The sequence below is a fragment of the Hylobates moloch genome, unplaced genomic scaffold, assembly GCF_009828535.3.
Source record: "Hylobates moloch isolate HMO894 unplaced genomic scaffold, HMol_V3 SCAFFOLD_2, whole genome shotgun sequence".
NCBI lineage: Eukaryota > Metazoa > Chordata > Mammalia > Primates > Hylobatidae > Hylobates > Hylobates moloch.
In genome coordinates this window covers 65,266,838-65,280,587 of record NW_026652277.1, presented here as the reverse complement: position 1 = coordinate 65,280,587, position 13,750 = coordinate 65,266,838, and the positions used below count along the sequence as shown (strand labels likewise).

The 13,750-nt window shown below is 33.8% G+C and overlaps 1 protein-coding gene across 2 annotated transcripts in view; it reads left to right on the top strand.

The window, feature by feature from the left end:
* Positions 1 to 2,962, top strand: part of CHIC2 (cysteine rich hydrophobic domain 2) — a 58,476-nt gene extending 55,514 nt beyond the window's left edge. For both annotated transcript variants that reach the window (XM_032151252.2, XM_032151247.2), the window contains exon 6: positions 2,699 to 2,962. In XM_032151252.2, coding sequence (XP_032007143.1) covers positions 2,699 to 2,749 — 51 coding nt within the window. In that variant the 3' untranslated portion in view covers positions 2,750 to 2,962. The remainder of the gene's footprint in view (positions 1 to 2,698) is intronic.
* Positions 2,963 to 13,750: the final 10,788 nt, after the last annotated feature.

The following is a 13,750-nucleotide window of genomic DNA, read 5'->3' as shown; positions in this document are numbered from 1 at the left end:
TCTAGCCTTGAACATAAAAAATATTTTTAAAATGTCTTAGACTAGCTTTATTCAATGAACAAAATAATGTAGATTTTATCTTTACTATATCAAACATGTTAATTTATGGTGATGAGAAAGACACTTGATACTTCTTTATAATCATAACACATTTGAGTAACTCGTTTTGAGGTGAGGATACTAGTTTTGTATTTTCATCTTAGTAAGAGGGTTTATGTATATATTTTGGGGAGAGGGATGGATAGGAGATGTAAAGAATTTAGTGAAAAACATATCTACTACATTTATAACACAAACACTAAGCTTAAAACTGAGGTATTAATTTTTTCGTGCATTTCTAAATTTACTTTGGAAAGGAAAACATAAAAGTTATCCCAATGCTATGATTTCCAGATAGAACTATATGACTATAATTTATTCATAAAATAATTTAGTAACCTTCCAAAACATTCTGAACTATATGCTTTGTTTGTAAAGTAAGTTTCCTTGAATTTTTAGATAATTAAGCACTTCTGCTAAAGCCATTATATTATTTTCACTCCATCATAGAAGATATCCAGAAGAGTAGTAAAGATAAAATAAATATTTCAATTGCTAGGAAAAAGCTGGGTGTAGTGGGCATGCCGGTAGTCTAGCTGGGGAGGCTGAGGTAGCAGGATCACTTGCGTCCAGGAGTACAGAGACAGTCTGGGTAACACAGCAATACCCGCCTCTCTTAAAAAAAAAAAAAAAAAAAAATGCTGGGGAGAAAAAATGTGTTTTGCTAGATTTTCTTAGAGTATATATATATTTGTGATAGTTGAAAGTGAGAATAATGTAGCTTAAAAAATTCATAAAAATGAATTTTAAAAGTTAAACTAGCAAATAAAATTCATTTTATCTAATGAATTTAGGCCTTTTTAACCATGTGTCCCTCTTTTCCTCAACTTTCTTTAACTTATAGAAATTTAATTTTGTTAAAAGAAAATAATTATCCTTGATTATAATTTGAACATTGGAGATACTAAAATATATATATACATACACCACCCTGGTGCTAACTTTTCTTTGTTCAGATATGATAGAGATGGATGATTTAGAATAAATGAGACAAGTGGCCAGTCTCTATGTGTGGCTTCTGAAGGAAAAATTTGTAGAATATATTATTTAAAAACTAATAGTTCAAATGTAGGCAAAGATAGCCTTTATTTTATGTTATGTATCAATAGTATATATTGTAAAGTGTGGGGATGCCCACACCTGGGGACTAAAATAATAAAGACTGATTGAGGACATACTTGAAATACAAAATAATTTATTTAATGTTGACTCCTAAGTAGTTTAAACGTTTAATTGTCAAATTTTAAAGCTGCAAAGAATCTCGTTATCTAGTTCGATGCCTTTATTTTATAGATAAGAAACCTGAGAAACAGGAAAATCTAGCTCAAATGAAGCTAGTTAGGAGAAAATATTTTAAAAGGGAGCTAGTGAATATTTTGTAGGCAAATCACAGGTCAGGAGAGTGGCAAATGTGACAGCTAAGGCTTAGTGCAGGATACCTAGAGTAGGACAGGAATATTTCTGAGCCAGGTATAGAAGTGTATCACCTTTATTGAGGCAGATCAAAAGCCAGGAGAACTGAAGAGTGAAAATAAAGATTCCTGGCCCAGACAGCTAATTTGTAGAAGTATTGAAATCTGGAGGTCATATCAAGCAAGACACAGTTTCTGAAAAAGAATGATGAGTTCACCAGACTTAGAAACTTTTAAAATCAAATAATTTTTAAGTCACCATCTATTTAATACAAATTAGGAGCAAAAGAAAGAGTTGATTGTAATTTAAAATTCAAATTTGGAAAAATTAGCTCTGGTCACTTTGTGTAATTCTGTGTTACCATATTTTGTTTTTGTTGGTTTTCCTTTAGTTTCCTATTAAAAGGCCTTTTGGAACAAATTTTAGCCTTTAATTTTGCTAACCTAAGAAGAAATGGACTTTTTAAAAAATTGAGAGATAAAGGACCTTTTATCTAAAGATTACATATTCTGGTAGAGTAAAATGAGAGCAACTCTAGAACTTAGAGAAGACTCATGTAATTGGGTTGATTAAAAAGGAGAAAGTCTGAAGAAAAATGTTGGGTGAGCTGCAGTCACATAGGGTGGTAGAAAGGGCAAGGCTTTGGAGTTAAGACAGTCTTTTATTCAAACAGTGACTCCACAATCAATTGTGATACAACTTCTCTGGATCATCAGTTTCCTCATCTGTGAAATAAGGATTATAATACTTGCCTCATAGAAAAGTTGTTGGGTTTAAAGAGACCCAATGTAGTATGGAACACCTGGTATATAGTTAGTTGTAAATAAATACTAGCCCCTTTTCTCATGAGTGCAGGGGAGCGTGCATGTATGCATGTTTGCTCCTCCAGTGTATCAGGGGCACCATCTATATCACCCTTCTCAGACTTTGGTGATTTTACTTGCTTATTTGTCTTCCTTTTCATACAGCCAAGGTATTTCGTGTATTTGGTAAAGGTCCAGAAATAAAAAGAAAAATTATCAGTGATGGAACTCTGCATTATCAGATAAAGATCTGTTTGAGTAATGCAAAGTTGCAGTTTTAAAATGTGAATGGATTTTCAAAAAAATTGTGATAGCATATAATTGAAGTTTTAAGAAAAAATTTTGTTTAAATCTTTTAAAAACTTTTTCTTCTCCTTTTACAGGTCATCCTCATAGAATTTTTACCAAAGACACCGATTTTTCGACCAGATTAGCATTTACTTTATTTATAGAGACTTTCCAAGTATGTTGTCTTTCCAATGGTGCCTTGCTTGGTGCTCTCCTGGTGGTGACATAACATTGGTTCTACAGAGTCGTGTGGTGTTTTTTTTGTTTGTTTGTTTGTTTTTTAAAATAACCGCATGTTCTAAGTGTGCATTTTTGTCAATCTTTGCAACAGTTATTTCATACAGATGTTTAATACTTAAGTTATTGTGCTCTTTTCTGTTATGTATTCTGATTTTCAAGAATTACTTTTTTGTATTATCAAAAAAATACATTTGAACTTAGCATAAAAAGTGGCCAGCCTTTTTTATTTTGTCACCAAGGTACACACAGTCCTTTATTTATAAATTCCTTCACAGAGAAAAACACCTTTGTAAGGCTCAACTTACCTATTCCAGCAATCACACTTTTTCTATCATTTTTTCTTTCTTTTAAAATTTGATACTGTCATTATTTTAAAATAGTAAGTTTTCTTTAATAATCTTTTGGAACCTAACATACCCTTTCTCATACAATTCCTAATGCTCTGTTTATGGCAGATAATCTGTAACATTATGAAGACCTATCAAAAAGTTTTAAAAGTATTTCTGTCTTCAAAGGTAGTAAGACAGGATTAAATTTTTATTAGAATAGACAAATCAGTGAATGGTATGCATGTATCTAGTGGTTACTAGAACTCAGGATCATAAAATATAGTAGCATCACGATCTGTGTATATTTTTGATCAAGATGATAATAATGGCCTTACTTGGGTTATTTTTATTGTTTATCAAATCTTACATACAAAAGAGTGGAAGTATTCCTTTACAAAATTTCTAAGGAAAATATTTCTTCCAATCTATCACAATTATAGAATGGATATATGTTTCTGAAAAGTTTTTGAAAGAAAGCAAAAGTTCTAGAACTAAAAGTAAGCTGATGTTTAATATCCCATTGATATTTAGAAAAGATTGTTAATAAGAAATGGAGGATGCATTTAGTACTATTTTTATCCACTAGTTCACTTTCAGTACAGTTATGTATACTTGTTTTGATTGAGAGTGTGACATACATGTTAAATCAGATGAGCTTGTTTCTTTTAAATATACATATACACAAATACATATAATTTTTTCTCCTTTTTGTTGTGCATATCTCTATGCATTTTTAAACTTTTAGATTTGTGAATGACCTATGTGTAAATTTTTGTTTTTATAAACCAGAAATTATACAAGTTTTAAGGTGTGTCAAGAACTTGTTCCATACAACTGTGGTATCGAGCAATAATGTTAATAACTTTTGGAATTATATAAACTATGCTTAATAATTTGTATTGAGAATTGGTACCGCTATACAATACTTTTTTCCTTGTATTAAATCTTTTAGATGCCAGTTTCATTAATTTATATACCTGTATTTTTAAAAGTATTTCTTTGTACTTACCAAAGTACTGTAATCCTATATAAATTTGAATAGTCAAATGCCAGTATCTCATGTCCTATATCCTGTCTTGGATATTAGGAGCTATCTTAAAAACTAGGATTTAAAATTTTTGTTTGTTTGTTTGAGAATTATATGTTTTCCTTGACCCCCAAGTAACAACTTGAATTTGTAGAACACTTTTCCTGTGAAGAGTTCAAAGTACAAATAATTCAAATACTTATTTTATTTAACTTGTATCTAGGGTGTGTCCTACCACCTTAAAGTAGTGCAATTAAAAATAATGCCATCTAGAAACTTCAATATTCCTCTGTGGTTTCAGTGTGAAAAATAATTGTATCTTCATACAATGCTAAATCTGCCTCAGGATTCAGAAAGATCAGAAAAATATAATGACTGTGTAAACTATGCAACACAGTGTTCCCTGTATAAAATTGTATAAATCCATAGAGCACCATATTGATAAGCTTTATAAGAAGAACTTATCTATTTACATAATTTATTCTCCTATTATTAGTCTACTGTGGATAATAATTTTAAAATTACTATATTCCCTTAGGTATATTTTAACTGTAAGATAATTTTCATAGTTGATGATATTAAGTATGGAATTTTTAAAAGCTTTTCTGATTTTTTTCAGCCACGTGCCATTTGCTTAAAGATTCCCTAGAAACATACACTTCCAATGTATATATAGAAAAGAACTGTGAATACTTAATATGTGGTATCATCATAAGCCAGTTATGCCTTGGGCATTTGGATTTTCATGCTTGGATTTTCATTAGTAGCCTGTAGTATAACTCTATCCTTTCTTGAACCATGAATTTAAGTGCCCACATTACTGGATAATAGAGATGCCCATATTAAGTAAACATCAGTCTAAGGAAATATTTAAAGTGATGATTTTTCTTCAGCTTCTGTTTTCTGACTTAAAGTTTCTGGGACATAAACCGTAGAGATTTTTAAACTGGCCAAGAAAAAATATTATTGACAGAAAGTTTGGTATATGGATTCTACATAGGCTAAGGTAAATAACTTATGGTCTTTTTAAAAATACATTACTGGCATTTTACAATCAGTCACCATTTCTGTATAGAAACATTCTTTTTTCAACAAATGTACGTTGACAACCCTGTTATATTTTAATATATAACTCTGGCTATCTGAGTCAAAATGATACTCCAAAGCCTAATGACTATAGTAAAACTGATGTGACACATTTAGCTTCTAAGGTAGATGTTGGCCCTCCCTTACATGGAGATCACCTTACCTATCTAAAATGATCATCAGATGCTTTATTAAGACTCTTTAATGACTAGATTTCATTTATTTAAAATACAAACATGTAATTTTGCCCTAAAATCAACAAAATAAATTCAACAAAGCCTTGAATAATAGTAAACAATGATTTTCTTTTCTTATTAGAAAAACTAGTTTTGTAATTGAATAATTTTAAATCAGGAAGAATCCAGCTTTCCCCAAGGTTTTGTCTTTAGTGTTATTTTTTCAGTGTTAGAGAGCTTCTGGTTGTTTCTTTATGTTAATAGACCCAGGCCAACCATAAAAATCTTTGACAATATTCTGTCTCTATCTTTGGATGTAAAAGGACATTAAATAGTAATACGTACAGTTGGACCCACAGTTGCATGAGTTCAGACTACTAGTTTTGTATAACACTATGTACATAGTCAGACTGTTTCAACTTTTGTGGTATTTAGCTTCACAATTATAACCTTTAACTGCATGCCTGATGTTTCACTGTAAATATTTGCTTTGACTTGCTGTTGATGAGTAGTACTAAATGAAAACTACCGTGTGTTAAAGCTGCCTTGGACTGAACTCCAGCATCTAGTCCTGCATTCTCTTTCCTTTTATCCTTTTGGACACCATGGATTCTTTTGCCGTAAAGACTAGAGTCTTTACCTAGGCCTGAACGTAGTTCAGAATTGCATTTTTATCTTTCTTCCTCAAAGCTCCCAGTAAGAACAGTAATTTTTTTTTTTTTTTTTTTTTTTTGAGACAGTCTCACTCTGTTGTCCAGGCTTGAGTGCATTGGCACCATCTCGGCTCACTGCAACCTCCACCTCCTGGGTTCAAGCAATTCTCCTGCCTCAGCCTCCCGAGTAACTGGGATTACAGACGCCCGCCACCACACCCAGCTATTTTTTTTGTATTTTAGTAGAGACGGGATTTCACCGTGTTGCCCAGGCTGGTCTCAAACTCCTGTGCTCAAGCAATCTGCCCGCCTTGGCCTCCCAAAATAAGAACAGTAATTCTTTTGCATTCTTAGGTAGGTGTTTAGAAGACCAATTAAAGCAAGTCGCATTAAGTGATGAATGGCTGACACCCTCAGTTCTGCTAAGGTGGTACTTGCATTTTAAAAATGCATTTTAAAAAGAGATTTCTTAATTGATGCAGTGGTGCAATTGATGTTTCCTTCTGAAAAGACCCTAATGGTCCACACTTTCGAGGGAGGGAACAATAGGATGGTTGGACACGGGGTTGCTTCTCAAACCTCTGTTTTTGAAAGAAGGTGATTAATAATTAGTTTTTGGGAGGAAAGAATAGGCTAATTTTAAACCAAACTATTAATTGTCCCATAGCCATTTATGTTTATTTAACCCTTTCTTAAATAAAGTAACTCTTAATTTTTCCTTGATATCATGGCCAACTTTATGTTGTTTTTAGGAATATATCTTAACTTGAGATTTGAAGAATGTCTTTAAATCTTGAGTTATCTTGTTCTGCACTTCTATGAAGATCTTTAGATACTAATTAAGAGAAGCCTCAATATTATTGGTATTAATCATAATTCTATCTGTTTCTGTAATATGGAGCATTATCTCCCCCACCCCAATGGCATATTGAACTAACAGAGATTGTTTGTAATCTTAATAGGTAGTACTGAAAACAGAAATTCAGGATGTTGATCCTGATTTGGAATTTATTTCTGATATTCTACAAGATCATCCAACTACTTGGCCTTTTTGCTTTCATTTTCATTTCCCAAGCAGGAAGATACTGTGACTACCTCATGGTGTTATCTTGTGAAGCAATATTTTTCAATAGTTTATTTTCCTGTTATTGGTCCTATATAAAAGTAAGTAGTTAGATGTTTAATAATAACGATTGAATAGGTTTTTCAATTTATTTACAAAGTCAGCGCAAACTTGAATTATTGTCAGGTTTTGCATTTAAAATGGAAGAGATTGGGTATTCCCTGTATGTACTTGCATGTTTAAAAATCAGGGAAACATTAAATATAGTACTTTGAAGAAAGTTTCTAATAAGATTTTTAAAAATATAGTAATGTCTGAGATACTTAAACAAAATCATGCCTTTTTTTATATCCACTCTATTTCATAAACATGGTGCTCTGATATTGAGTTGATTACTTTTTTCTCTTTATGAAAACCAGTATATTGCTTTCCTAGCTCTTTATCTTAGAAAGTATTTTGATGAACTGACCATACCCGGCATTCTTAATTTTGGCAAATAAGCTGTATATTGCTTTGTTGTTTTTCATTTAAAGAAACATAGTGTTAAGCAGCCTTCAAGAGACATAAATGATGGGTCAGTGTTTTGTCTACTCTACTTTATTGAGACACAATGTACCCTCAGACTGCAGAGTTCTATCCTATTGTGTCTTCTCCTGGTTCTTAATTTAGTATAACTGGTTCCATTTCTTTATCTTGGCATAAATTCTGTATAGATTTAAAATGTTCTAGAAGGAAAGAGTATTTCCTCAAGAAACCTTTTGCTCTAAATTAAAGAACTCTTCTTTTAGTAGCAGCTATTTAATTAGGTAATTACAACAGTCTCATTACGTGGCCACCGTCTTTATAAACAGGAGCTTGTTTAACTCAAGTATCAAAGCACTTTTAAATTCTGTATTTCTTTTTATGTTTGTTGAGGTTATTAGCATTATGCCCTCTCAGAAGAGTTAAGTATTGTGAAACTTACCAGTTGCAGCAGTAGAAGCAAGGCAAACATGATTGGAAGGCAAGATGCTGAAATCTACTGGCTGAGAGAAATAACTGCATTATTATCCTACTCTTTGGTTTACAAGGGTGAACGTAATGCATTGGTCAGGAATTGCACACAGCTTTTTGCTTTCTTTATACATTCTTTATATATTACAATGGAAATTATTTTTAAAGAAAAAGAAAAAATATTATTCTAGATAGAATTTTCCTTTATCATCATGTCTTTTGAGAAGATAATGGGAGGCTACCTTGAAATAAATATACTTAGATTTATCTTTTATAATATAAATGTGACCATTAAAAAAACAGGGGGTTCCAGGAATTTGTTCCTAAATTTTTTTTTTTTTTTTTTTTTTGCCACTAACGTCATTTATATCCTTAACATGGAATAGTTTTCATATAAGATAATCAGAAATTTCTGATGGTGAGCAGTTATGCAGAACTAAGAGCAGGGTCCCTAAAAATATGCTTTCAGATAATTATACAGCATTCAGGTAAGTCTAGTAACATTAGAAAATGAAGATAACTGGTAAAATATAAAGTCGAATGTCAAAGGTATGTATTATGTTTTTACTTTCATTATTAAGATATTAATCCCACTGCCAAATAAACATGGTTTTCTTTTCTTTTTTTGAGACGGAGTCTCACTCTGTTGCCCAGGCTGGAGTGCAGTGGCACGATTTTGGCTCACTGCAGCCTCTGCCTCCCAGGTTCAAGCAGTTCTCCTGCCTCAGCCTCCCAAGTGTCTGGGATTACAGGCATGAGCCACCAAGCCCAGCTAATTTTTGCATTTTTAGTAGAGAGTGTTTTGTCATGTTGGCCAGACTGGTCTCAAACTCCTGACCTCAGGTGATCCACCCACCTCAGCCTCCCAAACTGCTGGGATTAAAGGTGTGAGCCACCACACACCGCCTATTTTTCTTAAAATGAGATTGTTTTGTTAGATAAAAACTTGTTGGCCTTCATAATTATGAAGAAATACATAATGGGTTATATTTAAGGTGGCTTAGTTTTTGGTCCTGTGTTGGTTGTAGTATATTTAGTCCTGTAAAATTAAGTCTTCATTTATTGTATTAATTGTTCCTTTTTTAGTAAACAAATAGAGACTAATTTGAGCTAGGGATTTTTTTTTTTTTTTTCCCACTTTTGGCTTGCTTTGGCTAGTTGAGTTTTGTTGCTTTTAAGTGAGTCTACTACAGCATGTCATTTCAACACACAATTCCGTATTCAAAACTAAAATATGGGCTAATTCACAGCATTTTGTCTTTAAAGAATATAATATATTAAATAAGATCTTAAGCCAGTGTAGTTGGAACTGGAAAAGGGAATCTGGAACTTAGATGAAATCACTTTAAAGGAAATTGGCCAAACTAATAATGTCTGTTAAAATGACCATATGAATGAATGAATACACGCACACACACCTGCTTCTGTAGATATGACCTATACAATGTGTGGGGAAAAACTAATTAAATTGCCGTCATTATGAATATGAGTTTAGAAACTGTGTACAATGAATTTAAATAAAGTTTTATGTTGTGTGTTCATGAGCTTACATCATAGTTGGAGAAAAGAATAGGGGCAAAATGTAGCTTATATAATATTACCTTTTTTTCCCCACAATGGTGTTTTAGTTATCTCTTAAGTTTAAAATTAATGCAGCTTGTAAATAGGATTCTCAATTATCCTGTTTCAGTTTTTAAGCTTTCAATAGGAGGCAGAAATAATTCCAGTTGCCACTTCTGTAAATAGATGTTTAGCACTATTTAAAATAGCTTTCTGTGGCGTTGTATCAAGTGACTATTTGTAATACAAATTTTTCATTTTTCAATTGACCTAGATTCCAGTATAAACCTTTACTGATATAGATCCATATATGGAAATACACATACACATACACCCACAAAATCAAAGATGAAGTAACTGTGACTCAGTACACTAAGACACCTCTTTGCAGTAGACAGTAAAGGTAACTCCACCTGGGTTGTTTCAGTTAAAATACAAAATGGCAGTTGATTCTATGTGAAACATAAAAACTAAAGGGAAATTTTGTGAGTTATTTTTGTTTCCTTGAGTCATCATTCTGTAGTTTTTAAAGAATTGATAACTTTTCTGAATTTTTATTCTTTTATTCACATTTTTCATCCTGACCAGAAAAACGTGAGCATTCTCAGAAGTGACTTCTTTTTTCACATATAGAGACCAATGCAAAAAATGCCATTACTGCTTGCACTAGTTACTATCTTAGAATCCATCACAGAAAGCCCAAAAGATAGCCCAACCTTTTGTACCTACAGTCTTAGATATTGTTAGATAGCCATTGAATTTTCTTTGCATTGTGTATGAGATGAATATTTCTTGAGACTTTTTTGTTTGCTCTACTAAAGAAATCAACCAAGGGAAAAAAAACCCAAAAAACAAAACAAACAAAAAACACCCTCTAACTCATGTGAAGCATGCAGGGTGTTGTAATTTCAGTTTGCAAAGCGGTGTGATACAATGTTGCTGAGCCAAAAGCACACGATAGATTTAATGTAGCCAATTGTGTACTTTTGAAAAAAAGAGTAACTGTTCCCTGTGAGTTAATTTTGGATTTTTTCAAAATCTCTCTTTTAGGCTTTGTGCTGGATTCTTCCAGACAAATGCGTATTCCATGTGGGCCACTGTTCTGCTAAATGCTCTCAGTTCTCCTTTTGCAATCAAGATTATGTTGCTAAGGAGATTTTGCTTTTATTGCTGCCATCGATTTGTGTTAATACGTTTTGAATACCTCTCGGTATTCTTTCGTAGACAAGGCCAAAAGAAAAACTTCCCCGAGTTTCCCAATTTACATTACAAATGGAGCGGTGGTGTAATGAAGCCGATATAAAGTGGGCAGTTGAAAGGAAACTAAAGAAGGGCACTCAAGTGAGAAATGAAGAAATGTGCCGAGTGCAGTCTGTGGGCTGCCCTTGGTCCAGCTGCAGGAACTGGCTCTGGCCAGAGGTAGAGTGAGTGAGCACCTCCCTCTGCAAAGACCACCCACTTTTCGGAGCCTAGGCTGGCACACCAAAGATTACCTCATTGATTAATACAGGGCTTGGAAATTTCTGAGGTGGCAAAATCACTTCTAAATCTCCTTTTTGAGTCCTTCCTAGAGCATGACTGAGGCCACACTTCCCATGCCTTATGACCTGAAGTTATCTTGTAAAGGATAACCTATGGATGGACCAGTTCTTTTGGTTCTGAGGACTAGTGTATTTCAAATGTTGGAATGTATTCCTAGGTGAGGAGGATATTAACTAGATTAAATTGGTTTTAGTTATATGCTTCTTACTTTGTGTCATATTTTAGACTCCAAAAACTGTCTCCCTACCAAAAAAAAACAAGTATTCCATCTGTGAGTGGAAAGAGACCAACTAGATGTGTCTTTAACCAGTGAAGTGGTTTGCTCAGGTTGCAGTGCATGGAGGTGCTAAAGAGTAGCATGGGCCGGGCACAGTGGCTCACGCCTGTAATCCCTGCACTTTGGGAGGCCGAGGCGGGTGGATCACAAGGTCAGGAGATTGAGACCCTCCTGGCTAACACGGTGAAACCCTGTCGCTACTAAAAACCAAAAAATTAGCTGGGCATGGTGTCGGGCGCCTGTAGTCCCAGCTACTTGGGAGGCTGAGGCAGGAGAATGGCGTGAACCTGGGAGGCGGAGCTTACAGTGAGCCGAGATCGCGCCACTGCACTCCACTCCAGCATGGGCAACAGAGCAAGACTCTGCGTCAAAAAAAAAAAAACTATGGTAGCACAGTCATACCCTTTAGTGGCTCACATTGTTCAAACAGCATGATATTAACATTTTTTTTAATTCAAAGTACAAATGCTTCATGCATATAACTTAAAGAGTTTTAGATATTTTAAGTTAGAAATGCCAAAAATATGAAAACCGTGAAGAAAAATTTCTATAGAAGTTAGGAAATTAAAAATCGATCATAAGGGAAGCATCTCAAGTTTTTATTGCAGTATTTGGAGATGAAAAATGACTTTCTACTGACACGATTTGTTATTTCAGCAAAATAGAAGTCTGTCAGTCTAATGTTGGATGATCTGATAGTCTTTGCAAGAAATAATTGCAGAGACTTCCCACAATCACTGGGAAATATGAAATCTATAAAAACATCTGAAAAAGGGCGAGACTGGGCCACTGCCTAGGGGGATAGCCCTGTTCTTTCTATGGAACAGGGAAAAAAACAAAAACAACAACAACAAAACACTCTGAAAAGGAAATTCTTAATTCCTGTATTTACAGTGTCTTTTTCAGTAGATTTTTCTTGCAAAGGGTGCTTGTCAATTACTTTGCTTTAATGGATAAAATCTCAATTTCCAGGCCGAATGTAACTTTTTTTGGTCTTATATCTTGATTTACTTGTACTTATGAGATTTTCTCTCCCTGTAATATTTTTAAAGCTTTTAAAATTAACTTCAGCTTAAAGACAAAAGTTGGAAAATATAATTATGAATTTCTGTTTCCAGCCTTGTAGTTCTGACTGTATTTGTCAATGGTTTCTATATTAATGATACCATTGTTCCATTGTGTAATCCTAAAGTTAAAAATTCTAAGAATGAGAAAAACAGCTATGAATAAATTATAAGTGAAAGATAGAAAAAACACATATTTCTATACTAAATATTGAGAGCTTTGTATTTTTTCAAGTTGGAATCAATATATTGAGAACTGACTTTAAATTTTAAAACTCTTATGCCGAGAAAGCCTGACAGGTAAGTAAACCCGTTTGTCTACATAAGATGTTAGCAGTGTATTATTCTGCACATCAAGCATGTTACAAAAACTCTTAAGTTATTCTCTGAAGATACATAAATTTTACTAGAGATATTCTAGATTTATTAGTCCTGCAAAGCCAGCTTTTTATAGTCTTCTGTTTGTAACATATCTGCTGGATGGTAATTTCTGCCGTGATCATCTGACCAGTGTTTCTTCTATATGCATTTTAGAGCAAAGATGAACTAGGTCATCTATAAACAAATGCATTACATGTTTTAAATCTGTCTATCAAAACTGTCGACAGGTGTGTCAAGAAAGAGAGTGCTAAAGAAAGAGTGGGGGAGGAGGAGGGGAGAGGCATTTTTTGTTTGTTTCCCAAATTCTGTTAGCACTGGATCTTGCTTCTAAGCTATAGGCCACATCCATTTAAAAGAAGGTGGAGTCTCAGAGCTGGAAGAAACCTTGGAAATATCTAGTGGGGATATGCATAAAATCAGCTGAGAAGTTTTTTTGTTTGTTTGTCTATTTATTTATTTATGAGAGTCTTGCTCTGTCGCCCAGGTTATAGTGCAGTGGTGTGATCAAGACTCACTGCAGCCTCCGTATCCCAGTCTCAAGCAATTGTCCCACCACAGCCTCCCAAGTAGCTGGGACTACAGATGAGCACACCATGCCTGGCTAATTTTTAAAGATGTTTTTAAGAGAGTCTCACTATGTTGCCCAGGCTGGTCTTGAACTCCTGGGCTCAAGCAGTCCTCCTGCCTTGGCCTCTCAAAGTGTTTGGATTACCTGCATGAGTCCTTTGCTGGCCCTTTAAACAAGCTGTAACATAC